This window comes from Corvus hawaiiensis, chromosome 5, assembly GCF_020740725.1.
Source record: "Corvus hawaiiensis isolate bCorHaw1 chromosome 5, bCorHaw1.pri.cur, whole genome shotgun sequence".
NCBI lineage: Eukaryota > Metazoa > Chordata > Aves > Passeriformes > Corvidae > Corvus > Corvus hawaiiensis.
The window spans coordinates 23,813,951-23,841,909 of NC_063217.1; the positions used below are offsets into that span (position 1 = coordinate 23,813,951).

Consider the following 27,959-nt stretch of genomic DNA (forward strand, 5'->3'; position numbering starts at 1 on the left):
CCATTGATGGTAGTGCCCAAGGTCAGAATAGATATTGCCCTATAGGATTACACTCAAGTTTAGGCTGATACAGTGTTAACCTGTGGAATATGTTGAGCTTCAGAGTCTACAGAAGGTGGCTTCCAAGAACTCTGCAGTAAGCAGATGGGGAATATCTATTTTAGGGCTATTGTGATGGCAGAATTTAGTTTCGTTTCTGACTTCAGAGTGCCCATGTATGATCTGTCTGCACATCCCCCAGGGACACTGTAAGTTTTAGGCACTGCTACCCTCGGGCAGTTCTGCATGTGTGTGTGTGTGTGTGTGTGTGTGTGTGTGTGTGTATGAACTGGCTGAATCGTGTGTGTGTGTGTGTGGCCTGGCCACACACCAACCTGGAAAACATGAGCTTTCTTTTCTGGGGACAAGCTTCCCTCCACCTAGCTAGTAATTTTTACACAGCTGGAATGACTAGCATCTTTGAAAAGCCATCCTTCAGTCAAGCTTAGTTAAAACTGGCTCAGTCGTTTAATGCCAGGCGGGATGAGAACTGTCGAAGCGCACAGCCGCGCAGGCCGCGTTTCTGTGCGGAACATGTGTACCTCATTGCTGCGTCAAACCGGCACCGCCACGCCTCAGCAATGGCCTCCTGCGCCCTTCAATCAGTTTTAGCAGTTGGAGGTGCATCTGGCTGTCACACAGTCCATTAAATTGGAAAATTATTCAACCTCTGGATGGCAGCAGTCACTGGTAAGTCATTGCGTGACGAGGGCAAGAGAGGCTGTGTGTGTTTGCACTTGAGGCAGTTAGGACTAGCTGCCTCAGCATCGAGTACAGGGTCCTGGGAGGAGGTGAAAGGCTGTGGTGTGTATTACCACAGGTTTATTTCTCTTAAATGGAGCAGCGGGCCGCTACGGAAGTGTTTGGCTTTGTGCTTTTGGAAGAAAGGCAAAGACACCCAGGGACAGGATGCGGCGGACGCCGCCTCCTCTGCCCCTTCCCCTGCCCCGCCGGCAGGGGGCGCGCGGCGAGATGGCGCCGCAGCCTGAGGGGCGCGGCCCCGGCCCCGGCCCCGCCCCGCCACACGCGGCCACGCGCGGCTCCCGCCCAGGGGCCGGGGGCGGGGCCGGGGCGGGGGCGCGTCCCTGTCTGGACCCGCCCCTCCCCGGGCCGCCTGAGCGCAGGGAGGGGCCGGAGCGGGGCCGCGGGGACGCGACAGCGGCGGGCGGGATCGCGCAGTGCCCGCGGCTCCCGGCGGACCGGGAGCGCTGGCGGCCGCCGGGCGGGGCGGGAGGAGAGGGGGCGGGAGGGGACGGGAGAGGGCGCGAGGGCCTTCCTTGCGATTTTTTTCTTTCTCCGCCCCCTCCCAGCCGCGCCCCCTTCCCGGACCGTGAGAGGTGAGAAGGGCGGTCGGGGCTCGGCAGCGAGGGGAGGGGGCCGCGGCTGCCGCGAGGGGGAGGAGAAAGCGAGAAGGAGGAGGAGGACGGTGAGGGCCGGCGCCTGCGAGGGGTGGGGGCGGGTTCGCCCTGACCGCCACCGGGCTCCCTCGTGCCGGCGGGCTGCGGAGAGGGGCTGCAGCCGCCGCCCGGAGGGGCCGGTGCCCGGTGTCCGGGCACAGCGCGGCCCGGGGGAGCCGCGGCGCTCGGCGGGGCAGTGCTGGCTCTCGCCCGAGCAGGGCGGGGCGGGGGCGGTGGGGCGGGACACGGCGCGGGGTCCGGTCCCGCCGAGACGGGCAGCCCCCGTGGCTGGCTCGGTTCAAAGCGGTCATAACGGAGAGCTGGTAAAAATACACTAACACAGCTCTAGGGGACTTGCCCCCATGTCTCTTAACCTTTACCATCACAGTATGAAATAGTGGTAAACAATTTTTTTTTTTTAATTTGAGACTGGTCTCATTAGAGCAGCGACTGACTGCCAACTCACTACATGGAGAGCGGCGTTATTAAACGGGGAACAAAAAGAAGTCCAAGTGTTGAACATCAAACAGCTGCTGATTATATGTATTACTGGTTTATGTTTTTCCTTAAAGCGTTTTTGTGGCTTAGGGCTTTGAGCTCGGACTGGCTGAGCTGCGTGAGCAGCGGGGCAGCCCAGCTGAAGCCCAGCCACCCGACGCTCGTTGTCGGCTGTTTGGGCAGTAATGTCAGAACCGTAAAAAGGGAAGGCTTGGCTTTGTACTTTTCTTTTACTTAAAAGTTGATGGTGAAATTATAAGAGCTAAACTCCAAATACAGTCATCTTTTGAAGAAAAAAGTGTTACTCAGGTCTTCTACGAGCATGAACAGGAATAAAAATTTGAACTCATGGTAATGTTGGTATAGCTTTTGTATCTAGACAAACTATGTATTGTATGGGTGGATCCTCTTTAAAAACAGATCGCACGATGTATTTTCATGAGTGGTTCATCAATTTTGCCGGAAACAATCTGATCGTTTCTCATAAAGGTATTTCTGCCTGGGAATTCCCAGAGGCATCTGTGGATTAATATTACCAAAAAAAAAAAAAAAAAAAAAGGCACCTTGTTCCTGGAATTCATAGGTGCATTCCTGATAGGGCAGATTGTATTCCCATCTTATGTTTTTCCCTTTTCCCCCTTGCTGAACAATGCTAGGGAGCATAAAGCAGGGTAAAACCAAAATAATAGTAATAAATAATAACCCTAATCCGAGTCAAGTAGTGTTTTCCTCTGCCATGTGTCAACTTCATTGAACCATCCATCCCTCAGTCATGTCCTCTGGATGGGCAGGTCCACTATCAAAGGCAACATGTTTACACCATGGCAGTAGATTAACACGTGTTTCACAGAAATGCAATAATTGCTAATTTAAAATAGAAAAGAATTTGAGTGAAGATGAAGAAAATCTTCCATTAGATCATTATGGTCAAACAGTAATTACAAGCTGTTGCTAACAATGACAATTCATATTGGTGGACTTGTTCCAGCTCTCTGGACTTTGTACCACCCGTGCTTTTAAAAAGATTATTCTTTGCTTATGTTTATGTCTTGTGGTTTTGTTGATGTAGTTCAGTGTTTCATGGTATGGTAAAGAAGATTACCTAATCAGACATAACATGACCCAATAATGAAAGTTTCTACAGCTCTTAAGAAAGTATAGTATGATTTTACATTTCCCTTACAAAATTCTTACAGTTTCCTCTTTCCATAGCAATTAAATTGATTTTCCTTACAGCAGTCTTACCACGTAGAAAAATGCAGTAGTTACAAACCTAATTATCCACTGTTTGCTTTTTTTCATAGGAATAGAATCTTTCATTCAAAGTTTACCAGCAAGGCAATGCTGATTACATACACATGTATTATTTGGCTGTGTGGCCTTAAAAAACAGTCATATGGGAGAGATGAGGTTATGTGCTCCAGAGGCAAGAATGAGGTGGTATTACCCTTCAGAGAGCTGGAAGGTTCTTGAAGCTAGTAAGAAAGATCAGAACATAGGAGGTTACATATTAGGCATCACATTATGCATGCAGGTATCATGTAAGGCTACTTTCTTTCACTTCAAAGTGTGTAATTTTTTTGGTGCCAAGCCAAAAGGAGAAACATACTATTTCAGCAGGCTAGGTTTTATGAGTAGAGTCTAAATTCGGTGAGAAAAATTTTAGTGGCCTGTAAATAGGTAAGGGTTGAGAACCACTGTAACAGTGAGTTTTAATAGAGGTGCTCCATTTAGGGAAGCATGTTTAGTGGAGGTACTTAGCTTTATTCACCAATACAGTTAGTGTTATTCTTTGGCACCAGTGTTCAGCTTAAGTGCTTCATGTGGCAGATCAGTTCTTCACTGCTTTTCCCTTCAGGGAAGGGAATTGAAGAAAAGGGTGACAGTGGACTAAAGTTAATGTTTGTTTTTGGTTTTTTTTTCAAGAGATGCTGTCTTTGTAATCCAGTGGTTCTTGAGAGTTTACATATTCACATTTCATATTAATTTCTCCTCTTTTTTGTGAGTCTTTGTTGATGGGTATGTAACTTGAAGTTGTGGAAGGAACTAAGGTGACAGTTGTTCAGTGACACACTTTTAGCATCTTCCTATCAACAAGTGTAGGAATCACAACACAAATTGAAAGCAGTCCTATCTGAACAGAGTAGGGAATCTGCTTTTGAGATTATTCCTTTTTTTTCTCCCCTCCAGTGGGTGGTTCTTACTTGTTTGTACTGTTGTTTTTCTGCCTCTAGATTTTCTTCTGCTACCTCAATTTTTTTGGAAAGAGGAAGACAAATGGAACTACATGATTCTTTGAACAACTGGAGATGATTCCAGTGTTATAGGTAAGTATTGTATTTACTCAGTTCTAACAGTAAGCTATGCCACAAGGAATGTGATTTTAGCCCACAGGGGTACAGAGTCTTCCTCACACCTGAAGTTTCATCCTTCTTTTTGTCTTACATAGCACATCTTGTAAGGGCTTCTTTCTGGCAAGTGTGTGTAAGCAGGAATGACTGCTCTTGTGGGCATCACATGGTAGTGTTGGGACCATTTTTATGTGATGCTCTTTATCAAAGCATGCTTTATAGAACACTGTCAGCATTACTGTAAAGTTCAATTTTGATCTTTTCAAAATGCATGAGAAGCCTTTGAATCTTTTAATCATTATAGGAAAAACAGGAAAATTGATACTGAATCTGTTAGAGAAAATACTGCTTTATAGAAATTCTTATGAATGAAGGCCCAGCAAATGCACAATCAAATCTTATTACTCCAATAATACTGACTGGGTTTCACTTTATTTCATTTTTTTCGGCAGGAAAGTAGTAAGAGTGTTCTGAGCAAAAGTAATTTTCAAGGGGAATAGCTTTGACATTTGTACAAAGCAAAAGGATAAAAGAATATTGAAAACATGAATACATGCAAGAATCTAGCTTTATCTGAACTCTCTGTAAGGTAAAATACTGCTGAAAAGTGCTAAGGGTGACAAAAGCAATCCAATTAATTTAGAAATACTAGGTTTTACTAAAGTGAAAAAATCTGCTTTCTTGACTGTGAGATCTCTCTGCTTTGGGAATATTGATAAATTCCTTTAGAATTTACTCATGTGATACAAATACAGAAGAGAGATAGTCTTTCTCCCTGTTCGTGTTAAGATCAAGTCACAGTGTTTCCCTCCTCAGTGAATCCATATCCGTGTTGGTATCTTCCACCATAGGTGACATCAACCCTTTCCTGAGATTTAGAAATTATTAGAACTGGTAAGGTTCCTCAGAAATTACTTTATGATCCTGTGTTTTCACTACTTTGCAGTAGTTCAAAATGTGGTAGCTCCACCTACCAAAATAGCCAACCTCCTTCAGACTGTCAGAATTTGTGTAGGCTTGACCTGCACCCTTTCTACAGTGGTCATGAAAGTTAAAAGGGACTTGAAACAAATGCCAAATGTACTCCAAAGAGAAGGAACTGAAAAGGTTGATCGCTATGGGATATATCTTTATTCCCATCTTACTGCAAAGTAGAATGACTAATTATCAAACAGGGCTGCTGATTATTAATCATCTTACGGGCTTTGCTGGCGTTTTTCCAGAGGACAAATTTCTGTAAAGTTGAGTATTGATTTCAGTCTGTTCAGAGGAATACTTTGCCAATTAATTACCTCTTCTGGCAATTCTAAGTGCAACCGATATTAAAAATCCTGATGTCTTCCATAACACAGGATATAGTTCAAAGAAAAATTTTTGAGTAGTAGCTTGGATTCTTCCAAGGGTATCCATCAGATTTTCAGAGTTAATGGAAAAGTGTTTATAAAATTGTACAGGATGTTTTTGTAAAACAGTGAAATTTAAGTCAGAGTGAGTACTGGCCTAATTTCTTTGAAAATGTGTGTGGATACACTTGTCTCACTGCCTTAGCTTATGCTTTTGTCAAAAAAGCAAATATACATTGTATTGACTCTATGGGAAAGAACTTAGTAAGAGACAATGATGATATGATCTGTCTAGAACAGATTTGAGTTGATTTGGGTGGAAGTAGTATTATTCATTACAAATAAAAAAGTTCACACCGTTCTTGGACCTACTGTAGCCTTGATCTCAGAACCAACAGAACTTGTCAAAATGAGGCTAAAGTATAGCCTTAAAACAGATTAAATATTCACAGCACCTGGCTGTGTTGTATGATATATATTTATAGTGTAGAGTAAGACAAGACTCAAGTCCATAGAAGTTTACTAACATGAACAATAAAAGAGTACAAATAGTCATATGGCCGAATTAGCAAATTAGTTAAAAGTTTACAAGCAGTGTGTATGTGGTGAGAAGATGTAGAAGTTCATAGGAAGACGAGATTTTTATTAGTGGTTTTGATGATTGGATTGTTTGCAAGCAAGTTCTTACTTGTTACCAGAGTAGATGTTTTATGTTGACTTTTGCACAAATAAGCTATTAGCCTGACACTTGCTGTGAAGCATTATACCTTGGTTATCCATATGCATTTGTCTGGTAGATATTCTAAAATGTATTCTAATATGCTAAAAAGAAATATTTTTGAATATTAAATGATCACTTTATCCTTGCCAAAGATGAAATCAAAGTTTAAATCTTACTCTTTTACATGCAGTATGGGAAATTATATTTTTGAATGTAAATGTAATCACAAGCTTTTGCATTCAAACTATAATGAGAGCATTAAGTAGCTAAGGTATTTCATAATGTTATCATAACTTGGCTTAGCAAGATCTTCACCAAGCACCATAGCATTTTAAACTTGGAAGTATTTTTCAAGGAAATAAAAGTAATTAACTAGAATTAGTCTATGAGTTTATAAACATGTGGGCAGATCACGTGATAAGTAATAGAACTTCACTTTGTACCTCCTCTCACTTCCTGATAGTTTTTGTAATTAACAAATACAAACTTAAGTTGCACCTTTGCATAAGAAATTGTCTGATGATTCAATAAAAGAACAGTTGTACTTAAACCAGGTTAAGTGACAGTTTCAGTGAATATTCAAACATTATTGTTGTTTGAAAACTTACGAGCTCAATGAATGAAAAAATTTTTACAAATACTGAAAGCTAAGTAAAGAATTTTTAAAACTTTGAAATGATAGAGAAGATAGATGGACAAATGATTGCAGACCATCTGAATCTGAGGAGATCTACATGCAGTAGTACAACATACAGTTTTGTATTTCTCTTAAGAAATGGCTGGAGTTGATATCAGAGAATGGAAAAAAACACATGCTAAGCAAATAAGTAATTTTTTTATCAATTATGCTTTCTCCGACAGTTTAGCAATCTGGATTCAAGACTTTTCCCTTTTTTGAGCATGTTACTACAGTAATAGACCTCGTGCCCCTGGGAGTGCCAACAATATCCTGTGTTCTTTCTAGTACTTTATTTATATTGCTGGTGTCCAGTTCTTGCTCTCTGTGCAGAGCAGGAAACATTTAAGGATTCCTTTAAAACCAGGGGTAAGGCAACTAAGATGGGATCAGTATGCTGTTTAGGATAGCTGAACAGTTAACTCTGCAAGTACTTCAGTGATTTAAAGCTTTAATAGGTGGTCAGATTCTGCTATTGTTGTCTCTATGCTTAAGCTCATTTCAATTTTACACAACCATGGAAAGGTAGGAGCTCAGAGCTGTGTTTGAACAATCAACCAGCTTTTGTGTTGATTTCTGTTCTACATTATTTATAAATCTTGGGCTTAGGCGATATATGTAGCCACCCAGGCTTCCTCAGAAGCAAAGGATAGGCAGCTTGTGAGTCTGTAAGTTCCCCAGGCAAGTTTGGTTTATGTCTTGTGGTTTAGTAGGTTCTTCCCTAGTAACATTTCTGTCTACTTGCCAATTTCAGTCAAACTCTGATAGAACGGAACCCTTGTTATGTTTAAATTCCTGAAAGTTTTTGAAAATACAGGTAGGTAGGGAAGGCTACTAAGTAGTACTATTTGACCTGCCAGCTGATGAGCCTGTTCTCGGTCTGAATGTGGCAAAGAATTTGCTTGTCCTGCCTGTTCTGGTACTTGGTAGGGAGGGATGTGCATGCATGTGAGATAAGGGAGACTACGTGAGATGAAACATGGAGAAGAATTGTAGTTACTGTCAGAAGAGCTTGTAAAATAAATTGTAGTGGGGAATCTGAGATTACTTTCACATGAAACTCTGGAGACAGAATAAAGAACCTAAGAAACCAGTTTTCTGATTGTGGTTAGGAATACATGGTGACTTGATGCATAGCTTAACCTGAGATTTAATAGTATATTAAAATATATTTTTCCTTATGTGCCTCAGATACATACTATTTTAAGCAACATTGATCCAGGCAGAGGACTAGTTTTGTTTTAGAGTGAAGAGAGTAGTTAAATATATTGTGACTTGTTCTGCATTTTTTTTCCTGATAATACTTCCTTGAGCCAAATCACTAGAAAATCAATGGAAGCCGTTAGTTAACATCTCCAGTTTAATCATCTTGCTTTTACTACTTTGTGAAGCTTATTGTAACACGAAAAATCTATCATCAAGTTACAATGCTTGTAATAAAAGCAAGTAATACAACACATTGTATTCCTTCCTCAAGTAGCTTGCCCAGGACCACGTCCAGACAGCTTTTGAGTATCTCTAAGGGTGTAACCTCTCTGGGCAACATGTAGTCAGTCATCCTCACAGTGAAAAAATTTTTCCTCATGTTTAGATGTTGTGTTTTAGTTGTTGCCTATTGACTCTTGTCCTGTCACTGGACATCCCTGAAAGAGCCTTGGCTCCATTTTCTTTGAAATTCCCTTTCAGTTATTCATATTTATGAGACCCCCTGAGTCTTCTCTAGGCTAAACAGTCCCAGCTCTCTCAGACTTTCATCAGACAGAAATGCTCCAGGCCCTTCATCATTTTAATGGACCTTCTTTGCACTCCCTCTCCAGTATGGCCATATCTCTCTCATACTGCTGAGTAGAGTGGCAGGATCACTACCCTGACTTGCTGGCAGCACTCCTAATGCAGGCCAGGGTGCCATTAGCCTTCTTTGTTGCAAGGGCAGACTACTGGTTCATGTGCAACTTGGTGACCACGAGGTCCTTTCCTGCAAGTTGCTTTCCTGCTATGTGGCCCACAGTGTGGGGTTGTTCCTTCCCAGGTGCAGGATTTTACACTTCCCTTTGATGGACTTCATCAAGTTCTGAAGGTTGATATTGCTCGTAAAGACAGAGGGCATTCAGTACCTCAGCCTTTTCCATATCCCATGTCCCCAGGGCCCTGCCCCATTCAGCAGCAGGCCCGTGTTTGCCCTCGACTTTGTTTTGTTACCTGTGTACCTACACAAGTCCTTCATGTTACCTATGATGTCCCTTCTGAGATTCATCTCCAGGTGGGCGAATGGTGGTAGAAATCTTTATTTGGAAGGACTTTTATGAGAAGTTCTGTTTGACATCTGCAATGTTATGCACAATTGGGTTCTTAAAATGTCGTAAGTACAGTATTGATTCTTAAAATAAAAGTTGTTTTTCATATTTATGAGACATTATGATTCTTATAAACATTCATCTTGATACTTATAAACTTTGATATGATTCTTATAAGCATTCTGCCTTTTAGTGTGATGATTGTTGGTTTTATGCTTTGATCATGTGTGTTGCCTTTCTGTGAACCCTGTTTTCTGCAGTCCTGCTTTTGAGTTGCAATGATCAATTGCACACAAGGAATTCCAGATAAGATCACACCATTTGTTTTATAAATACGTAATAAGATATGATATCCTCACATATTATCTCTTAGGCAACCTAAAGTTTCAGCTGGGGGTGGGCTTAACTGAAGCTGTTAACTAAACAGAAGTCCTCACTAAGAGAAATTAGTTTCTTGAGGTGTCTTTTGGTATTAAATGATTCATTTAGAATGCTCAAGTCTCTGTCTTGAAATGCTTTGCTTCAGTAGCTGTGGCATTGCATAGCTTGACATTTAAATACAGTGTAAACTTTTCGGCCATAGACCTCTATGTCTTTCTCTTAGAAGTTTGTGTAGTCTGGTATGGAGCACTATGTTGCATTACCTAATCACTTGCAAATCTGCTTCTTCACTGTTTTTTTAATGTGCCATAACCTGTTGGATTATTATATGGTGCCTAATGTAGAACTGTGAATATTTGTCATTTTTTACCAAATAAACATCCACTCTGCTGTTGACAATGTTGGTAGTGTTGTCCTTTATCCATTTTTCTGTGAGTTTTTGAGGAAATCTGAATACTTCATGGTGAAATAAAACTGCTGCTGTCTTGGAAAAATGTTAAAATATTGTCTTTAGTTTGCCAGCAGATTTGCCTACAAAAGGAAACTATCTCCTTGTTATTTTGTTTTGATTTGCCTCAATCTTTCAATCTATCCTCTATGGTCCTTTGTAACTTTATTAGGCAATACCTTCCTAAACTGGTTTGAAAGTATGGCTTTACTTTCAGCAGGACTTCTTTAAATGTCTCCAGAGCAGTGTTTTTGTCACCACTCTTCCTTAACAGTGACATTTCTAAAGGAGATCATTTGTGCTGCACTACTACTCTCTCAGAGTACTGTCTACCTTGTTTCTATTCGAATTGGTGCTACCAGTATTCCTGGAGTGTATGAACTGGGAATGTTTTGCTTATCTTCTCCTTGTGTGTTGCTGCTTGACCCCTTTGGTACAGAAAACTGGTTCTGTGTTTTGAGAGACTGGCCCTTCACAGTATTGTCCATTTTGTATTATAAGTAAGTTTTAACTTAAAAACCACATCTGACCTGGTGGACTTGGACTGCAAATTTTTTAAGAGTGAGTAAGCTTACTGTGCTGTTTACTTAGGAATAGCTCTACGCTATGGCTTTACCTGTAGATGGTGCAGCCCCTGATAATGCTTCGGTATTAATTGAATAAAGCAATGTTAATGTTTTAATCTTAAAGAGATATAAATGTCGTGGATCACAACTTCTGTTGTGTGTGAACCAGTATGATATTTGAGCTTGGATGTGACAGTGTAGTCTTGTATTACATGTGAAATCTCTCCTGTTCCCCCCCCTGCCTTGGCTGAATAAAATAAACAGCAAACCAGGCTGTTGTTCTGTACAGGTCTTTTCATGCCATTGTTAAGCTGACTGCTCCAAAGTCGGTGTTTCAAGGGAAATGTACAATGCAAAGTGGCAGAAAGTTGCAATGAAGTACCAGTAATTTGGCTACAGCTTACTTCTGCCAGTCAGAACAATCAATCTAAATACATAAAGTCAGTAGCTGTAGGATGTTTTCATCTCTTTCTCCAGGATGAACTGTGCTGTAGCTGCTGATGTAAGGCACTTTTCACATAACCATGAACAAGAAGTGTTTGCATTTATATAAAACTTTGGGATAGGAAGCGATTATTGTTTTATAGAATAATGAAGCATTAATATAGCAATCTTCCTGAAGTCCTTGTTGACCCATTTCTGTAACTTTGGGTCTGGAACACAGGAATAGGGAAGAAAAAAGAAAGTGAATATTTAAACCTTCTAACATAAGTGTAATTATAAGCAGAATTGCCGTTTGAAGTTTGTCTATAGCAGGTTTTTTTGAGCAGTTATTTTAATGCCTCAAATTAGTATTTTAAAGTTTGAAAATCCCATTTTAAAAAGTGTTAAATTTTGAATGCCTTTTAATGCTGTTAGTATGTATTTGATTAATTGATGAACATCTTATCGCCAGGGAACCTTTCTTATATTTTCAAATACACATCTAAAACATTAAACTAAATCACTAAACATTGACAGTATTACTTTTTCACATCTTAATGCGTCTCCTTATGTCTAAAATTTATCTTTTTATATTTAATGCTTTTGTTAAGCAGTATTTGTTCAAGAGAAAAACAACTCTTGCAGTCACAACAAAGACTTTATGTAATTATTTTGACATTTACATTCTTAATTGGCACTTAAAAGGATCATTAATATCTTCTCAGGACTAGCTGAGCTTTTATGGCCCCTTTTAAAATTCATTTGACATACTAAATACCCTGAAAATATTCTGTCTGAATTGCCTTGAAGTTGAGTAGTGAAAGATTTTGGAGCCAAATCATAGTAATGACAGGAAAAATGTTACCATGAAAAGTAGTGTGAGATTTAAATCTTAAAAAAGTATTCTATAAACATGTTTGTTTATTTGAAAACTTGATTAATTTCCTTTGGCAAGAAAAAGGAAAAATCATAATGAACAAAAGCACTCAGCCTTATTATTTAAATAATAATATTTCCGTATTTCCCAGTGATACACTCTAAATATAAAGTACACGTTCCCTCAAAATATACAGTAGAAATATCTTAGGACTATAATTGTTTAAATTTTAACTAGTTGTGCTGGATTGCAATCTTCCTTTAACACTCATATGAATAAATGTATATAATATCAGAGAATGTCAGTGTAGTAAATTTTTTGGTTAGTAAAAAAGAAAGGTTTTTTATCTCTGTGCAAATAAACTGAAGATTTTTAAAAGAGCAATTTCTAAAGCGGTCATGCTATGTTCTTGGTGTTCCTATTTACACAGTTGCAGATTTAACATACAGCATTTGTTTAGATGTTTCTTTTTGTTCACAACCCAGAATCTGGGAAACTGTCCCTCACTGCTAACTGCAGGGATTTATAGCTTTGTGAAGCTCTTCATGTGAGAGAATTTATGTGCTTAAATGTTCAGGTATTCCTCTTGAAGGAATATCAATCTGTTCAATTAAAAATCAGAGTTCTCAAAATTTTTTTCACAGTAAGCTGACACAACTTCATTAATCTAAACAGAATTGTGTTCTCAAAGGTGACAGTATACTTATATTTGAAAAGTTATTTTGATTCACCACAAAATAGAAACTGCTGCAGTGCCCAAGGTCAGAAAAAATGGATATAAGCACTGTTGTTTTCTCAATAAATGCAAACTTTTGCCTTAGTAGATGAAAAAATATTTCAGAATCCTTGCCAAGTCTGTGTATAGTGTGCTTGACTAAGATGGGTTTTAGCAGGTTTCTTAGAAATGTGTTAGTGCATTAGAAAGATGTGTGATGGGAGGCCATGGAGGGTGGGCATTTGGATTTGTGAGCACCAACCACCAGATGAGATGTCGAAGATGAGGTTTGGGTGATCCTAGTGAGTGGAAGTCCTAACAGTCCATTATTTGAGATCTCCTCAAAAGTCTGTTAACTCCTGGCTGGGGATCTGATAAAAGATGTCACATTATTCATAGTAACAAAGATTGTCCAGAAGAAGAGGCCCTCAATTATTTCTGAGGAATACTGTCAATTTCAACTGAAGAATTAACTGGCACTTGTCTTATCTTGTCATCTGCAGTACAAATGTTCCTATGAAATAGAGAAATATTTTGGATATTTATGCAGTCACTCTTAGAACTGTAATTTTGAGAGTGTGTAGAGGAGTTTCTTTAATCTAGAAAAATGAAAGAGAATAGAAAACACTTTTGTGGTTGGTCTGTTAAAACTACAGCACATTTTGTTTTCTAATCTCTGTTTGAGCCCATAGCTTTGCAGCCAAAGAAAAGCAGTAATTGGGCTGTATTTGCCAGTAAATCAACGAAAAGTGCTGAAAAAGCACTAGAATCGGCAAATCTGCTGCTGTCTTAGTAGACTTGTACTGGGACAGCTTGAATTTTAAATCAGTCTGTTATACAAGAATGAGAATGCAGGTCACTCCTTATGTATAATGGGTTTACCATACCAGCAGAAATAAAGGTACTTAAAGCTTACTTTTTATAGTTAAATGGATGATTAAAATATTACTGGTTTGATGAATGTTAACAAATACACCGATTGCTTGTCCTACTTCTTCACCCTCGATGAACACCTGGCTCCAATACAAAACTGGAGGAGAGGATGAATAAAAGGATGCCATTTTGTTTTACTACTTAAGCCTTACTCCGGTTTCACTCAACTTGCAGTTACACAAATGATGGTATTTGAACACTACAGTTAAGTGTTTAATAATTAGCTGTATGTGTAGAAGATGAGTAGGGTCTGCATGTCATATCATTTTGGTTAAACATCCATATAATTTTAATGCTAATATATTAAATCATTAATCCTTTCCTAAATATTTCCCTGTCTGTGTCTAAATTAAATCCCCAGGAAAGATGGTAAGAGCTTTATAGATTTACCTACTTAATCATCTTGCATCCAAAGTACCTTCAGCTGTTTTCTGGAAATGCTGCAAAGGTCTCGGTATTTGGCTTCTGGTAGGCCATGATGCCAGCAAGGTACACACTCTGAAATGTATCTTTGAGGGAACAGCTGGAATGCAGTTTCTGTAGAAATTAGCTTTTGCTAGCCTTTGTGAGAAGCACTTAGATAAATTAATGTACTCTGGGCGACGATGGGTGAGCTTTCCTGGTTAAAACTAGCACTTTCAGCGTTATATTTCCTCAGAAAATAGCATGATACTCTCCTGGCACTGAGTTTGAAACAGTGTTTGGGTTTGGGGTGGGAAAATTTGGCACTGTTTAGGTTTTTGTATGGACTCTGCATATAGCCTGTTTTAAAGAGTGCTGCAGGTATCCTAATTACATGGTTCCATATTTTGGAGTTCATCATGTTCATCTGAGAGATAGTGGCTTTCACTTTTGATGAAAACTGTAGGAGAGTAAAGAAGCACTTCCTGTAAATTTGTTGCATATGTATCCTGGAGAGTTGAACAGAGTAACTGAACTGTAAAGTTTGAAAACACAGATCCCTATATCGAGAACTGATAAAATCCAGTGCCGCTCTGTTGTTCTAAAATTGTTATTACAATTTGCATGTGACTGAAATTAATCTCAGCATTTTATACCTAACTAGCTTCCTATGTCATAGAGGAAATAGGCTGGTTCTCATGGGAGCTGTAAATTGGTCATAATATATTTTGTGCTTTTGGCTTCCTATTCCTCTTTTGAGCAAAAATTTTTGCTGGATATTTTAAGATGTTGTGTAAATTACCAATCCTAGAGGGAGTTCTGTCTCAAAAGTATGCATCTCTCTTTTTCACTGTTCATCACAGTACTTCTAAGGTGATGTGGAACAGCTGATAGTATATGATTAGAAAGAAGCCTTTTGAGCAGTTGTCTTATGTTGTTTATTTTGCAAGGGTTTATCTGGTGTCTTGCAGTGACCATTTGGCTTTTTCTTGCTTTCTGTTTTAGTGATGTGTAAGTGAATGGAACCATTAGATCATTTCAGATAGAAATTTTCAGTTACTGAAGGCCTAGATTTGAATCAAAGCACATCAAGATGAAAGGCTTTATAGCCTCCAGTTCTAGTCCCTTGAGCCTTCCGAGGTTGTTCCTGTCCTTTTTAAGTTAGTGCATGTCCTATAATGGGAACAAGAATTATTTACAGTTCTCCCCAGCGTAATCAGTTATCTTTGGGTTGGTTTTAAGTCTTCTCTGTAAATTTATTTTTTAGGAGTGTAGAAAGGATTTAATTTGATTTTTGCAGTTTTTTCCCCTCTGTAGTAGCAAGAGTTAACAGAATAAGAAACAGATTGTAAGATGCAGTATAGGAATTGCTTTGCTGTCATTTGTGGTTTAAGAAAAGGGGGTGGTATTTAGCTCTTGAAAGGGCTTTAATGAATATTGTTTGGTGTTTTTGAAACCTAATGGTCAGAGGCAGCAACAGAAACAGCCTTGGAGCTTTTAGGGTGAAGTGATTAGCATTCTTCCTGATGGAGGTGATTGTTTCACCTCCTCTTTTATCTCAGCGTTTTTCACTGTCTGTTGCCTTTTGTTTATATTCAAATGGCATACCGTTAAAGAAGCCTTTTTTGTGTGATTGCAATGCTTTTTCCCCTCCTTCTGTAGAAAATCTGCTTGCCATAGACAGGCAGAGCATGTGTTTCTCTTGTCTTGGTTGGGTGCACAATTCTTCTTTTATGTATGCTGCTTCTTACCCTGTTGCCTAGACGATCGCTGGCTTTCACTAAGAATGTCTGGTTCTCGTAAAGAGTTTGACGTGAAGCAGATTTTAAAAATCAGATGGAGGTGGTTTGGTCATCAGGCATCAGCCCCTAACTCTGCAATTGAAAACCATCAGGTGGACTTCTGGAACAGAGGACAAAATGTAACAACTGGCAGCACAAAGTTTTTAGATTCAGGTAACTTACCTTTAACATCAGTTGGTTACAGAAGGTCCAGCCAACAGGATTTCCAGAATTCACCTCTTTGGCCAATGGCATCCACCTCAGAAATCCCTGTATTTGAATTCTCAGCAGAAGACTGTGGAGGTGCACGTTGGCTTGACAGACAAGAAACAGATGATAGAGCAAGTGAAGAAGAAAATGAATCGGACAGCAGCTCGTGCAGGTTAATTATTACTTTCCTATTGTGAGAAACGTGTTTTCATTTCATGTTTCTAGTTAGCATGCATATATGGGCTAGCCTTTATTCTAGACTAAAATGTTTCAGAAACCTAGCAGCTATTGTACATCAGAAACAGAAAATTATAATCAGGTTCTGTGTGTTTACTAGGACCTTTTTTAAAAGCCAGTCAGTGGGGATAAACAAAGCTCAAACATGGATGCACTTGTGTTTTAAACAGTGTACAAGTACATGCTGCTATGAACAAGGTACTGCCCATTACATGGTAATGTTACAGGATGCTTTCTACATTATTTTGAAATGATACTGATTGTTTAGTTATTTCAGTTAGGAGAAATTTATGAAAATGTAAGCTGCTTCTGATTCTGACCTCATGTTTCCATGTGTGTCTATAGAAGACGGAGAATGAACTGTAAAAAATACACTATAAATCAAAGAAAAAATTATATCTGTTGAAAGTCAATCAGTTTTTTGCTTTAAAGTGATTGCAGTAACCCATTTGGTTGTCTTAAACTGTGTACCTAGCATAAAAAGAAAGAATGGTTTTATTGCGACTGTAAAGATGTTTTGGTGTTCTTTTCTTACACATTGCTCCTAAAGATGAAACTGTAAAATTTGTTCTTGAGTGAAAATTGTTTACCAGTTGTTGTAAATTAGGCAAGTTAATACCCTTTCTTGTGAAATACCAGTTTAATTCTTTTATTTCATTTACTGCATAAGTCAGTCATTCTTCACTAAAAGTATTTTTCCTGTTTTGTAGTTCATGTAGTCCATAATACCTTACCATTTCAGAAAATTTTATGATGTTTGCTTTCTTGCTTTTAAGATAGCTTTGCACTGATGTGGCATTTCAGAAAATGTGGCTACTTAAAAGGGTACAGTGTTTAATAAAGGCTATTAAGGACAGATCAATCTACTTATAGCAGTTTAGTGTTTTTCATTCCTTAGGACAAGAATCAATTTAGTGGAAAGGCAAAATAGTCCATAATATAAATACTGTTTATTGTATATATGACCTTGAAAAATTCAAGGAAAGGAAGGAGAGTAAAATTGCTTAGAAATGAGCACAGCATATTTGCTTTTATCACCACATGTCAAAATCCTAGAATTACTGGGAAAGGAAATCCTACATACTGCTGCATCATAACAGCAGTCTTACTGTGCTGCAACAACTATGTAGCTGTAAGTAGCATACCTCTGAAGAGATCCTGTTTTAAATGACATTCAGATGTGAATTTTTAAGTAGCTGTGTCACTGGATATGATACAGGTATAACATAACCTTCCATTTCTGCAACGTATACTTGTGATGGGAAACTTTTATGTACAGCATTACCCCAGTTAGGATATTCTCTTCATAGCAAGGTAATCATTATAGGAAAAAACATGTCATTTAAAAAGATAAAAATGTAGATTGAAAATACTACAAATTTGGTCTTAATTTTAAGAGAATAGTGTGCATATGGCAAAACCAATTTGTTACTTTGTAGAATTGGAGAACTGCAGATATTTATTTAGGAGGTTGTAAAAAGTCTTGGTTTTTTTGCGGACAGTTGTATACTAGAGAAAATGCACAAAGGATTTGAATAAATTGGAAGTATCTTTTAAATTATGTGCTTAATCATGTATAGCATCTAGAGGTTTTTGTATTTCTGTTACTGTCTTCTAAATCATGCTAAAGCTTACTTACATGCTTTAAAAGAAATAATTTAGATAAATTTTGAGTTCAGTGTCAGTACAATTTAATATGTAACTAATGGTAACGTAGGGACTTGCTTTGTATTGTTATCTGTATCTCTGTCTTATGGGGAGACTGTACTTAATCCATGTTTTGTTCACTTTCTTTGTTAAAAATGTATAAGCTCTTGGACAGACTACATAATTCTGCCTAACACCTGGAGTTTTTCTGATATTAAGAACTTAATTAAATGGTTTTTCTTGGTAGTCTAAAATATGGCTTCTTATATGTTGACTCGAGGAAAAAAACCCATACCAACACTTTCATCCATGTAGTTTTCAAAGGGCTTTTTTTCCCATGATGAAAACCCTCTTACTTCCTTTGCAAATAAACTGTGTGCATGAAAATGTCCTTTAAAAAACCTTTTGTAGAAGTGACAGAGTTACCTTTCTGCTGTGCTCCTCTGTAACTTACTGCACAGTTACAAACCCTAAAAACATGAAGTAACAGAAGCAGCTCCGCTGCTTGGTTTGTATCAGTCCTTCCTCTTTGCCTTGTCATGTAGCACTAGTAGAAAAGCATTTAGATCAGGTCTTTGTCACTATGACATCATTTAGATCATTATGTGATTCATTTAGAGGAGAGCTGCTGTCAAATTAATTTGGTGTTAGTATAGCGCTCAATTCCAAGTTAATTACCAGATCTTTGACTAAGGTGGCGTCTGAGATGCAGACAGACCATTCAGATTCAGGAGTCAGAGCTAGTCAGCTGTAATACTGTTCACATCATACTCCTATGTGTCATTTGTAAGCAGTGTTAGCTCGAATGGTTGTTTACTGGGACAGCGAGTTTTGAATTCTTCTGCAGATTTTCATCTCCTAGATTTCCTCTGTTGCTGCTGTTTGTTAACTCTCCTGCATCCCTGAGGCAATGATCATCCTTTTGGATCTGAACACTTTTAAGAATTCTCCATCAGCTGTGCAGACTCTTGTATAGAAAGTATAAGCTTATTAGCATTAGATTTGGTTTTCTTAACATTTTTTGTGGTGCCTTAGCAGCAATCTACAGACCTTGAAGGCATAGTGGAGATAAAGCTAAAAATACCTAGAGCATACCTAGTGTGCAGAATGTTGTATCTGGTTCATTTCATCCAGGCATGCATTAAAATACTGGAATTACTTTACTGTAGATTGAAGTAGGGAAATGTATTATAATAGAATATAAAATGTATATTTATATTTGAACATTAAATAAGAGCAGGATTCTAGAATTCATCAGCTGTGTGCTGACCTTGAGCAGTTTAGTAAAATGTCTGTAATTACTTAAAGACAAGGTCTGAATGTACCAGGTGATGGCAGCTCTGCAGTATTGCTCTGTATGATAAGTCTTGGAGTTAATATGTTGTAACTTCCAATCTAAGTCTGCCTCCCCATCCTGAGTTTTTGAGCTACAGAATCCTTTGATATGTCTTTTCTTTCACCTCAGACTCACTGACCTTTGAGGATGTAAGTTCTTTAGGAATTCTCCCAGGCTGTCATGGCTGTGGCAAATGGAACTGGAAAAAGATTCGTAAAACAGTTTGTGGAAGGAGGGGCATTTAAATTTTTCATATCCAGTCACAGGGTAACAGGCACAAATAGCTTTTGAAGCATTATTTTTTCCTTTTTTTTTTCCTTTTTTTTTTTTTCCTGCGAATACTGAAACTATTGGACTGTCGCTTTCATGTTCTCTTTATAGATCACTGAACCTCAGTCTTTCTTTCCTTCTCCTGTTCCTTCATTATGGAAAATGGTTTGTAAGTTACTAGCTAGAGGACAGCTATGGGATTGAATGTCTTTAGATGAGGGGGAGAACTAGGCTTGACTCTGTTGTGTCCTGTGCTTTATTGTGGGTACTGGAAAACAGATACCACTGCAATTATTCTTCCTTATTGAACGAGAGTGATGAATGAATTCTGTGTGGACCGTACACATGGGCAGATTTACGGCTGGCAACCTCCAGTGAGGTTGTGATCCAGCAGGTGCTGACTTAGAAAGCTTTTTCCTTTGTTGTTTCTTCTTCTTTGTTATCTGCAAAACACTTTGTAAGGTTGTAATGTAAATAAAATCCTGATAGCATGTGATTTTTTAAAATTACTATTATTGGAGTTACTTTGAGGAATATGGGTTAAAATACAGTTCTAGCAAACAACCAAACCAACAAAAAAAGTCCACAACATGTATTAACACAATTGAGAATGTGCTAAATTGTGATATGGAAATACAGAATAATTTCCTAAGTATTTGTGTGTTGACCAGCGACCTACTCTTTCCGCTTCTGTTTTTGTTTTTCAGGGCTGCTGGTTAAAGAGTCGCTTTCACTGAGTACTTCTTGCTCATTCCCTTGAGAATGCCACCCAGTTGTCCAATATCATGTTGTCTGTGGTTACATGGTTACATCTTTGTATGAGCCCATGATTCAGTTTCCAAAATGGCCACAAAGAATACTTGTTCCAGCCTGTTAGAGGGCCGGTGGTGGAGCAGAAGTGACTCGTGGGCTATGGGGAGCAGGGAAGAAGTTGACACATAAATAGATTACTAACCACAGCTTCAGCGAGAACACTTAACATAAAGTCCCCCAAGGGAACTCAGTAGGCAGGTATCTCATTTCTGATCCATTATTAGATTTAGCTCTGAATTAGGTACCAAACTTCTTGACTTTTTTAGCTACCTGGCTACATGCAGAAAAAAAAACCCAAACCAAAACATACCACAAAACCCAAGACCAAATCACAACATTCCTCTCTACAGAAAATCTTCTGTTGGAAATTTAGATTTTAGTTTTGAAGAGCTCTGTCTTTTAATGAGTATCCTGCGCTAAGGAGTGAGATAGGTTTCATGGTGAATTTAGCCCCAAGCATGCTGCCTCAGTTCATGACTTCTTTGTGGAAGCAGGGGTCTGGATGCAGATCTTGTGAAATTACATCCTTCCAAATGTTATGGTAGATCCAGAGTATTTTATAAGTTGCCTGCATTGTTGAAAACTAAGTAGTAGTCAGTTAAAGAACTGTGAGCAAGAAAATGTGCTTTCCACAGTGTATATAATTAGGATTCATTTCCTTTATCTCCTAGGCCCATGCATTCCTTTTACATTTTCTCTGTTCCTGTTTTTTCCCAATCTTCTGTGTTTGTGTATATGGATGGGAATAATTTTTTTCCCATCCACTCTTGCTTTTCATTTCTGTTGACTTCTGCTGTGCTAGATCTCAGACAAAAGGCTTTGTGCAATAGGAGTGGTGGTGTATTGATGTGTTTCTTTGTGGTTTTTTTCCCCTGCATGCCCACATGCTTTTAGTAGCTGAGTTTTGTTCTAACCACCTTAGGCTAAGTGTGAAACATAAGTGGTAGGGAGTGGTTGGGTTCCTTATTGCCATCCTGCCATTACTTTTCAGTTTGCCAGGTCTTGGTGGATGTTCTTCCTTAACCACCTGACAACACTCCAGATACAATTACTGGGCCAATCTCTGTGTGTCTCTTAGTTGAAGTGCACAACATGAAATGATCGTACTTTTTTCACAGGGGTCTAGATTATGTTTGGAGGGAGAATGAAATTATGAATATGAAGAAAAATAGCAAGGGAATATATATTAAAACAAATAGTGCATATCAATTTTAAAATCACATGTGATTTTTATTTTATCCTTTGCAGATAAAACTTCACCTTAATATTGTGTGAATTAAGATTTCTGTTATTGTCTTCAGCAGAACCTTCAACAGCAGTCACACCTTATCATCTTCTCAAACAATGGAGCCCTGTACCTCAGATGAATTTTTTCAGGCTCTCAACCATGCTGAACAAACTTTTAAAAAGATGGAGAATTATCTTAGACACAACCAGCTATGTGATGTGGTGTTAGTTGCTGGTGATCGTAGAATTCCAGCTCACAGGTAAGTTTATTATAATTTGACATAACTTAATAATTATTTACTAATGCACCTTCAAAGTGTGTCCCACATTTTGTTAAAAAAAGTCAAAACATCCTAAACAATTTAAAATACTTTAAACATGTATATGTTTTTTTAACATTTATTTGGAAACTGTAAGTTCATTTGTCTGTTGTAGGCAATACAGAATCAAAAAAAATTCATGTTCTTTTTGTTTCCAAGTATACTTACGGTATTTGCATAACAAAATTAAAGCCCCAAAAGTCCCAAATACACTCCCAGAATATTTTAAGTTGTAGTGGTTTCTTTTCCAAAGAATGATGTAAATTTTTTTCTTAGATTTAATTTTTTCTTTGTACTAGCAATTATGTTATTGGATTCACAGTAAGCAATAAGGACCATTTTCTGTCCACATAAAAGTTTTTTTGCTTCTGTAGTAAGAAGAGTCCTTTGATAGGAGACTTATGAACACTGCCAGTATTAGATGTCTGAATTAGTTCAAACATTACCCTCTCTGTCATCTGTGTAATTAACAGATCATACGCATGCTACTTAAAAGCTAGGAAACTACCAAAGATTGCAAAACACAGGCATGTGTAACTGAAGCACATTACAGTATTTAATGCACAGAATTTGTAGTTTGAATAGGAACCTAGGTACAGTTAAGCTGTGGTTTCCTAAGTTGAGGTCTACAACAGAAATAGCATCCTAAAGCATTCTTGTTTTCCATTGCTCATTCCTACTCCCACAGTGAAACTACAGCTCAATATTGTAATAGTAATAAAAAGACAGGAAGAGGTTGCTGGTTTGGAGTTGGTACTTTCCTTAAAAAGCCAGGTTTCTGCTTTTATTCGGATATTATCCACACTGTTGTGCTGACTCAGCTGAGGGAATGACAGCATGGGGATGGGAACTGACTTGACGATCAGGGAGGCATTTAAACCACAACTTGTTCTTACTCTCAGAGACTTCATTTTATGAAATGTTCAAATTAGTCACTGAACTGTTTCATCCCTGTGAAAGTAATGAATCAGATGAAAACAGGGAATACACACACCCCTAGTGGGCACGTGCTCAAGTAATTTAGGGTCAAAAAACTTTGGAGTGGTGTAAACAGGAAAAAACAGTGATTATAATAAGGAAATCATTTTACTTCCTTATGTAGCCAAGGTAACCCCTTTGCAATACATATTTGGAGTATGGCTTATGTAATAGTTAAAAATGTGTAGAAAGGGTGCAGAGGACAGCTGTGAATGTCTTGTAAGGACTGGAAGATTTTATTTGCAATGAAATAAACAGATAGACAACATGCTAAAAAGTCCTTTAATGTGGTTCACACTTGTTTCTCATTTATGTAGAGAATAACTGACTTCGCTTCTCCAGTTTCTGCTACTGTATCTATATCTGTAGTGCATGAGGTGTATGCTACTACCCATGATTTGCTCTGGACTTCTCTTCTGAGGAGAAACATCTTGCTGTAGTTGGTATATTGTGTGTTAAACATGCATGAATGTTAAGGCCAAAGAAGCACACTTTGTGCTTGTAGCAGGAGGTGGGAGGCTTACGATTGTCCCTTGTTCACTTTATAATGTTGGAGCAACTTACAAAGAAGCTTTGCCTTCTGCATAATAAGTTCTTTCTCTTAGTGTTTTGTTTTCACAGAGAAACATAGCAATAACTACAGTCTTAATCTCAGTAGGTCCAGAGTATCTCACTGAAATGTGAATTTTTTTCAGAGTGTGAAAGATAAAGACGGAAATCTTAAATTTGATTTAAATTTTATGGAAATTCAACAAGATGACTGCCTTTATGTACCTGTAGTAGCCAATGTTATAAGAAAAAACTTACTTGGTATTTTTTTGCTGCCTCCATGCAAGTTCTGACTTCTTTGGTATTGACTGCAGGCTGGATCAGTCACTGCATTTCAGAACACCAGTGATTATTTTGTCTTGAGACTTAATAAGCAAGAGAAGATGTATTAAATAGATCTTAGCTTAATGGCTTGGCATTTTAAGATGAGTAAGAAAATACAAAGTTCACTGACACTGGACAGCTTTGTTTTCCTTTGTTTTTTCATAAGAAAGGTAAGGGTTTTTCATAGTATGTGGTCACACAGAACTGGTAAGAAGGAACATTTTTCATTATCAGTATTAATTACACTCATATATAGAGAGGAGTATTCAGATTTTCTGTTTTAAACCTGGTATTTTTAATAATTCCTATATTTTTTTAATTATGAGTTTCTGCTTTTGTTGAATGTTGTGAACTGCATGATCTATGTTTTTAGAGAAAAGAGACATGAGTTTGGTGTCTGCCTTGGTAATAAGCACAGCTAAAACATTACTGTGAAATTCTGAGAGGTTTTGTATCTATTCAAAGAATTCAGGCTATGAGTCTACGACAAATAAAAGCATCACGTAGTCATGATTTTTCTGAATATGGCATTCTCTATTGTTCCAAAAGTGTTTATCTTCTTATTCTGTGCTGAAATTATAGCTAAAAACTTATTTACAAGGTCATGAAGCAAGTAGGAAAAGGGGACCATTCTCCACTAGGAAGAAATGTATTATATTCTGACCCCTTTAGTTTGCAGTTTCATAAAGAAATTTCCATACTTTAATTTAATTACTTTAATTAACTTTTTCATAGCAGGAGTTTATTCTGTGTCCACTGCAATCTTAGATGTCTGCCATTTATTATGTTCCTATTTATTACATTCAACTAACTGCTATATCCAATAATAAAAGCTTGTTTTGTTTGGTAATAACCTACTGATTAGAACATTCTTTTAAGAAAGGGAAAATATATGTGAATTCCTGCCCAGAGGGCATTTAAAGCCTGCTCCACATCCTTTAATCAGCAGTCTGGGCAGAGCCATTGTCTGTCTTTCTGTTGACACTGAAAGATGTCAAAAGACATGGGACTTAAGGAAAGAAGGCAAATGGAACCTTATGTATTCTAGGGTTTAGGAAGCTTGTTTGAAGGAGCACAACTCTTCAGTATCACCTTACAACTTCAGTGAATGCTAATAGTGAGTTCCCTAGGACAGTTTTCAGCTGTTACACAGCCACAAACAAGGAGCTGCCCAGGAAGAGTCCCTTTTATCTTTCAGATCTTAAGCAGCTTCACTTCATTATGTCAGGTGAGGTGAGTTGGGAGATACTAAACCTGTAAATTGCCAGGTTTGGCAGCTGTCATCATTTTAGATAGTAATTGCTTTGGTGACCTAGAAAACTGTCTAGATGATGTAGCTTGTTGCAGTTCCAACAAGTACGGTTTGAAAAGTGTGCCACATATTTTACTGGCTCTCAGTGGAAAACTCTTCAAAATAAGTTAAGCCGTCATGGTAGATCTTTCTAATTTTGGATCAATACAAACTACAGAAATTAAAGACTTCAGTAGCCTTGGAGCCTCCTGTAAGAGCAGAAAAATGCACTGAAACACCCAGATTTTGTCAGTATTTAGACCATAGCTGTTGAGTATTTTTCCAGAGCAATTAATTATTCAGACATCTTATGATCTCTTAGATGAAAAATCCCGATATTCATGTGTTCCCTTTTCTCTCCGTTTTTCCTGTGCACTGTAAAAGAGCAGCTTACTGCATATAATTCAGTAGCTAAATTCTTGTGATCTTACCTATGCAGAATTGAATATTTAGCAATAGCTGGTAATAAGGTAAGAAGGAGAGTAAAGGTAGATATGTTCAATCCACAATCAAACAATACAATGCCAACTGTACTAAGGCTTTTTCTTGTTTTTTGTGGTTGGGTTCTTTTGTAATCTTAAAAGACCTCTTTAATAGCAGTATATACTAATTTTGTAGGCATTTTGGTTGGGCAATTATACCAGAAATACTACTCCTAGGAGCAAAAAAAGGCTACAAACTCTGAATACAAAACCCATAGTTTTCTTCAGTTTCTAAATGGAGGAAAGGCAGTATCTTGTAGCATCAATAGTTCACAGTGAATTCTTGATAGGGAAAAACATGTTGATTTTAATGATTACAAAATAACGCACAGTAACTCTGTTAAATGCTAGCAGAGCCAGGATGCCTGTATTTAACAGGGAGATTGTGAATATCAGTGTAGCTTTTATAGTCATTTAGTCAGTTTTTGTAGTCAGTGCACAGATTTTCTTTTAAAAAATCATACATGCCACTTAGCTTTTTTACTGCTTTTTTAGCAAAATGGTCAAATATGGATGGGGAAAGTCTTCCATGGATTCTTGAGTTATATGAAGGTATTCGTTTCTTCATGTTTTGTAGTCTGTATTTAGGAATACAGTTTAACTGGCAGAAAAATAAGTTACTAGCTATGAGATTAAAAGATCAATGAACAAGTGAATATCAAATCACACGTGTATAGCAGTAATTGATTTTTATTGACTAGTGGGAAAAAGATAGGACAAGAAAAGGCCAGTTGGCTGAAAGTCTGCCTTTGTTTTCTTTTATCCTAGCTCAGTGTCACCTTGATGCATTGTCACTGTATATTTTAATCCCATTTCTTTCTTTGAAAGAGCTTTTTTTTCTAAATTAGTTGAATTAGGAGAAAAGTGTGGATATCTGTTCTAAGGCTTTTCATTGTGAAATTATTACAAAACTACTCTCAGTATAATTTTTGCTTTTTCAAATTACCTGTATTAAACTACTTCTGGACTTCACAGCCTCCGTCAGCATATGCAAGTCACTCTCTGGAATGCACTTAACACTGTTAAGTGTGTATACCTCCTCATGGATCTGAACACATGTTTGCAAAAATATTTAATGGATTACATTTCTGTTAATTTCTTTTGGAGGATTCTTGAGTCTGGAAATCACAGGGAGAAATTTGCTGATATCAAACCTCTGGTAGAAGGCATTGGGACCCACGTGTTATTATTTGGCATTTCTTCAGCAGTTGTTGCTAAAATGTGTACAGTCTTGATGCTTTCTGAATAACAGTGCAGCTACCCAGTCCAAATGCACTGCTGGGGAAAGAAAAAAAAAAAAACAACCAACCCCCAAAGTGTGATATGACTAAGTATTAAGTTCTGTTTCCTATTGCAAAAGACCTGTCTTTTTCAAGCTCTATTCTGTGGCAATGTTCCAAGTTAGAACTGCCAGATGTGAATACGTTAAGTTGGTTGTTTTGCCTTTTTTAAGTCTGAATTGGACCTGCAGAGATACTTGGGTTATTCAAACCACTTTCCCTTCCAGTGAGAACCCCTATTTTGTACATAGAAATCTGATCTTGTCATCTCATTCTAGCATCAAAAACAGTTGCAGAAATTCTCCCTTGATACTTACATGAATGTCCTCTCTAATTTACTGCACTTCTATAGATCTCTGGGAGGCAGTATTTTCATTTAAATGCAGATTTCATTAAACCCAAGGTTAAAATGCCTAGAAGTGATGCCTGGGCCCTACCTTGGCAGAAGGTTCTAAGTGTTCTTAGTAAGTCACCCACAGAATAAATCTAATCTTTCAAGAACAGGATTTCACTTTTCTGTAAAAGAACAGAGCTTTGTTTCTTTTGACAAAACTTAAATCATACAAGGTATTAAAATAAAATTAATCTTTTCCCCATGCACTCCTAACTCTACTCTGTTGCCTCAGCAGCTAGAAAAAAAAGGATTATCCTACTGTAAGCCTGACCAAATGGTCAATGATCAGAAAATACACAAGAAAAATGTATTATGAAATTAATTAGTCAAAATTTTATTACTTTGCGGTTAATTAACTAAGAGACAGCTCCTTTTATTTCATTACTTTGTATATGTACCTGCAAATCCTCCCCAAAGCACTGGTGCTCACCTTTTCAAATAGTTTTACTCTGGTTTGTAGTTCCTGACCTCTGTCATTTTAACACACCAATATAGTGATTCAGCACAGCATAAACTGCCTGAAGTATTAGATTAATGGAATGTATGCATATGGACTGTTTAATGTATTTGCAGTGGGCTTGGTTTTTGGACTTGCTCTTTGTATAGATCAGTACATATATCAAATGTATTTATATTGAATTCCCCATGGGCAAGGCAACAGTGAACTGCTGCAGCACAAAAATTGGTCCAAGCCACAAGGCCATTCCTGGCAGTCTCTTATGAAAGAGGCCAGCAGTCCTCCTGAATAGTTATGGT

At 37.9% G+C, this 27,959-nt stretch overlaps 1 protein-coding gene across 7 annotated transcripts in view; it reads left to right on the plus strand.

The window, feature by feature from the left end:
* Positions 1–1,268: 1,268 nt before the first annotated feature.
* The window catches only part of KLHL5 (kelch like family member 5), a 49,507-nt gene continuing 22,816 nt past the window's right edge, over positions 1,269–27,959 (plus strand). Inside the window, exons 1-3 of one of the 7 annotated variants that reach the window (XM_048304338.1) lie at positions 1,269–1,376; positions 4,169–4,261; positions 21,660–21,845. In XM_048304338.1, the coding sequence (XP_048160295.1) occupies positions 21,703–21,845 (143 nt within the window). In that variant the 5' untranslated portion in view covers positions 1,269–1,376; positions 4,169–4,261; positions 21,660–21,702. Of the gene's footprint in view, positions 1,377–4,168; positions 4,262–15,765; positions 16,228–21,659; positions 21,846–27,959 lie in introns of those variants that run through there. The other 6 variants (XM_048304339.1, XM_048304337.1, XM_048304335.1 and 3 more) reach the window with 6 other exon arrangements.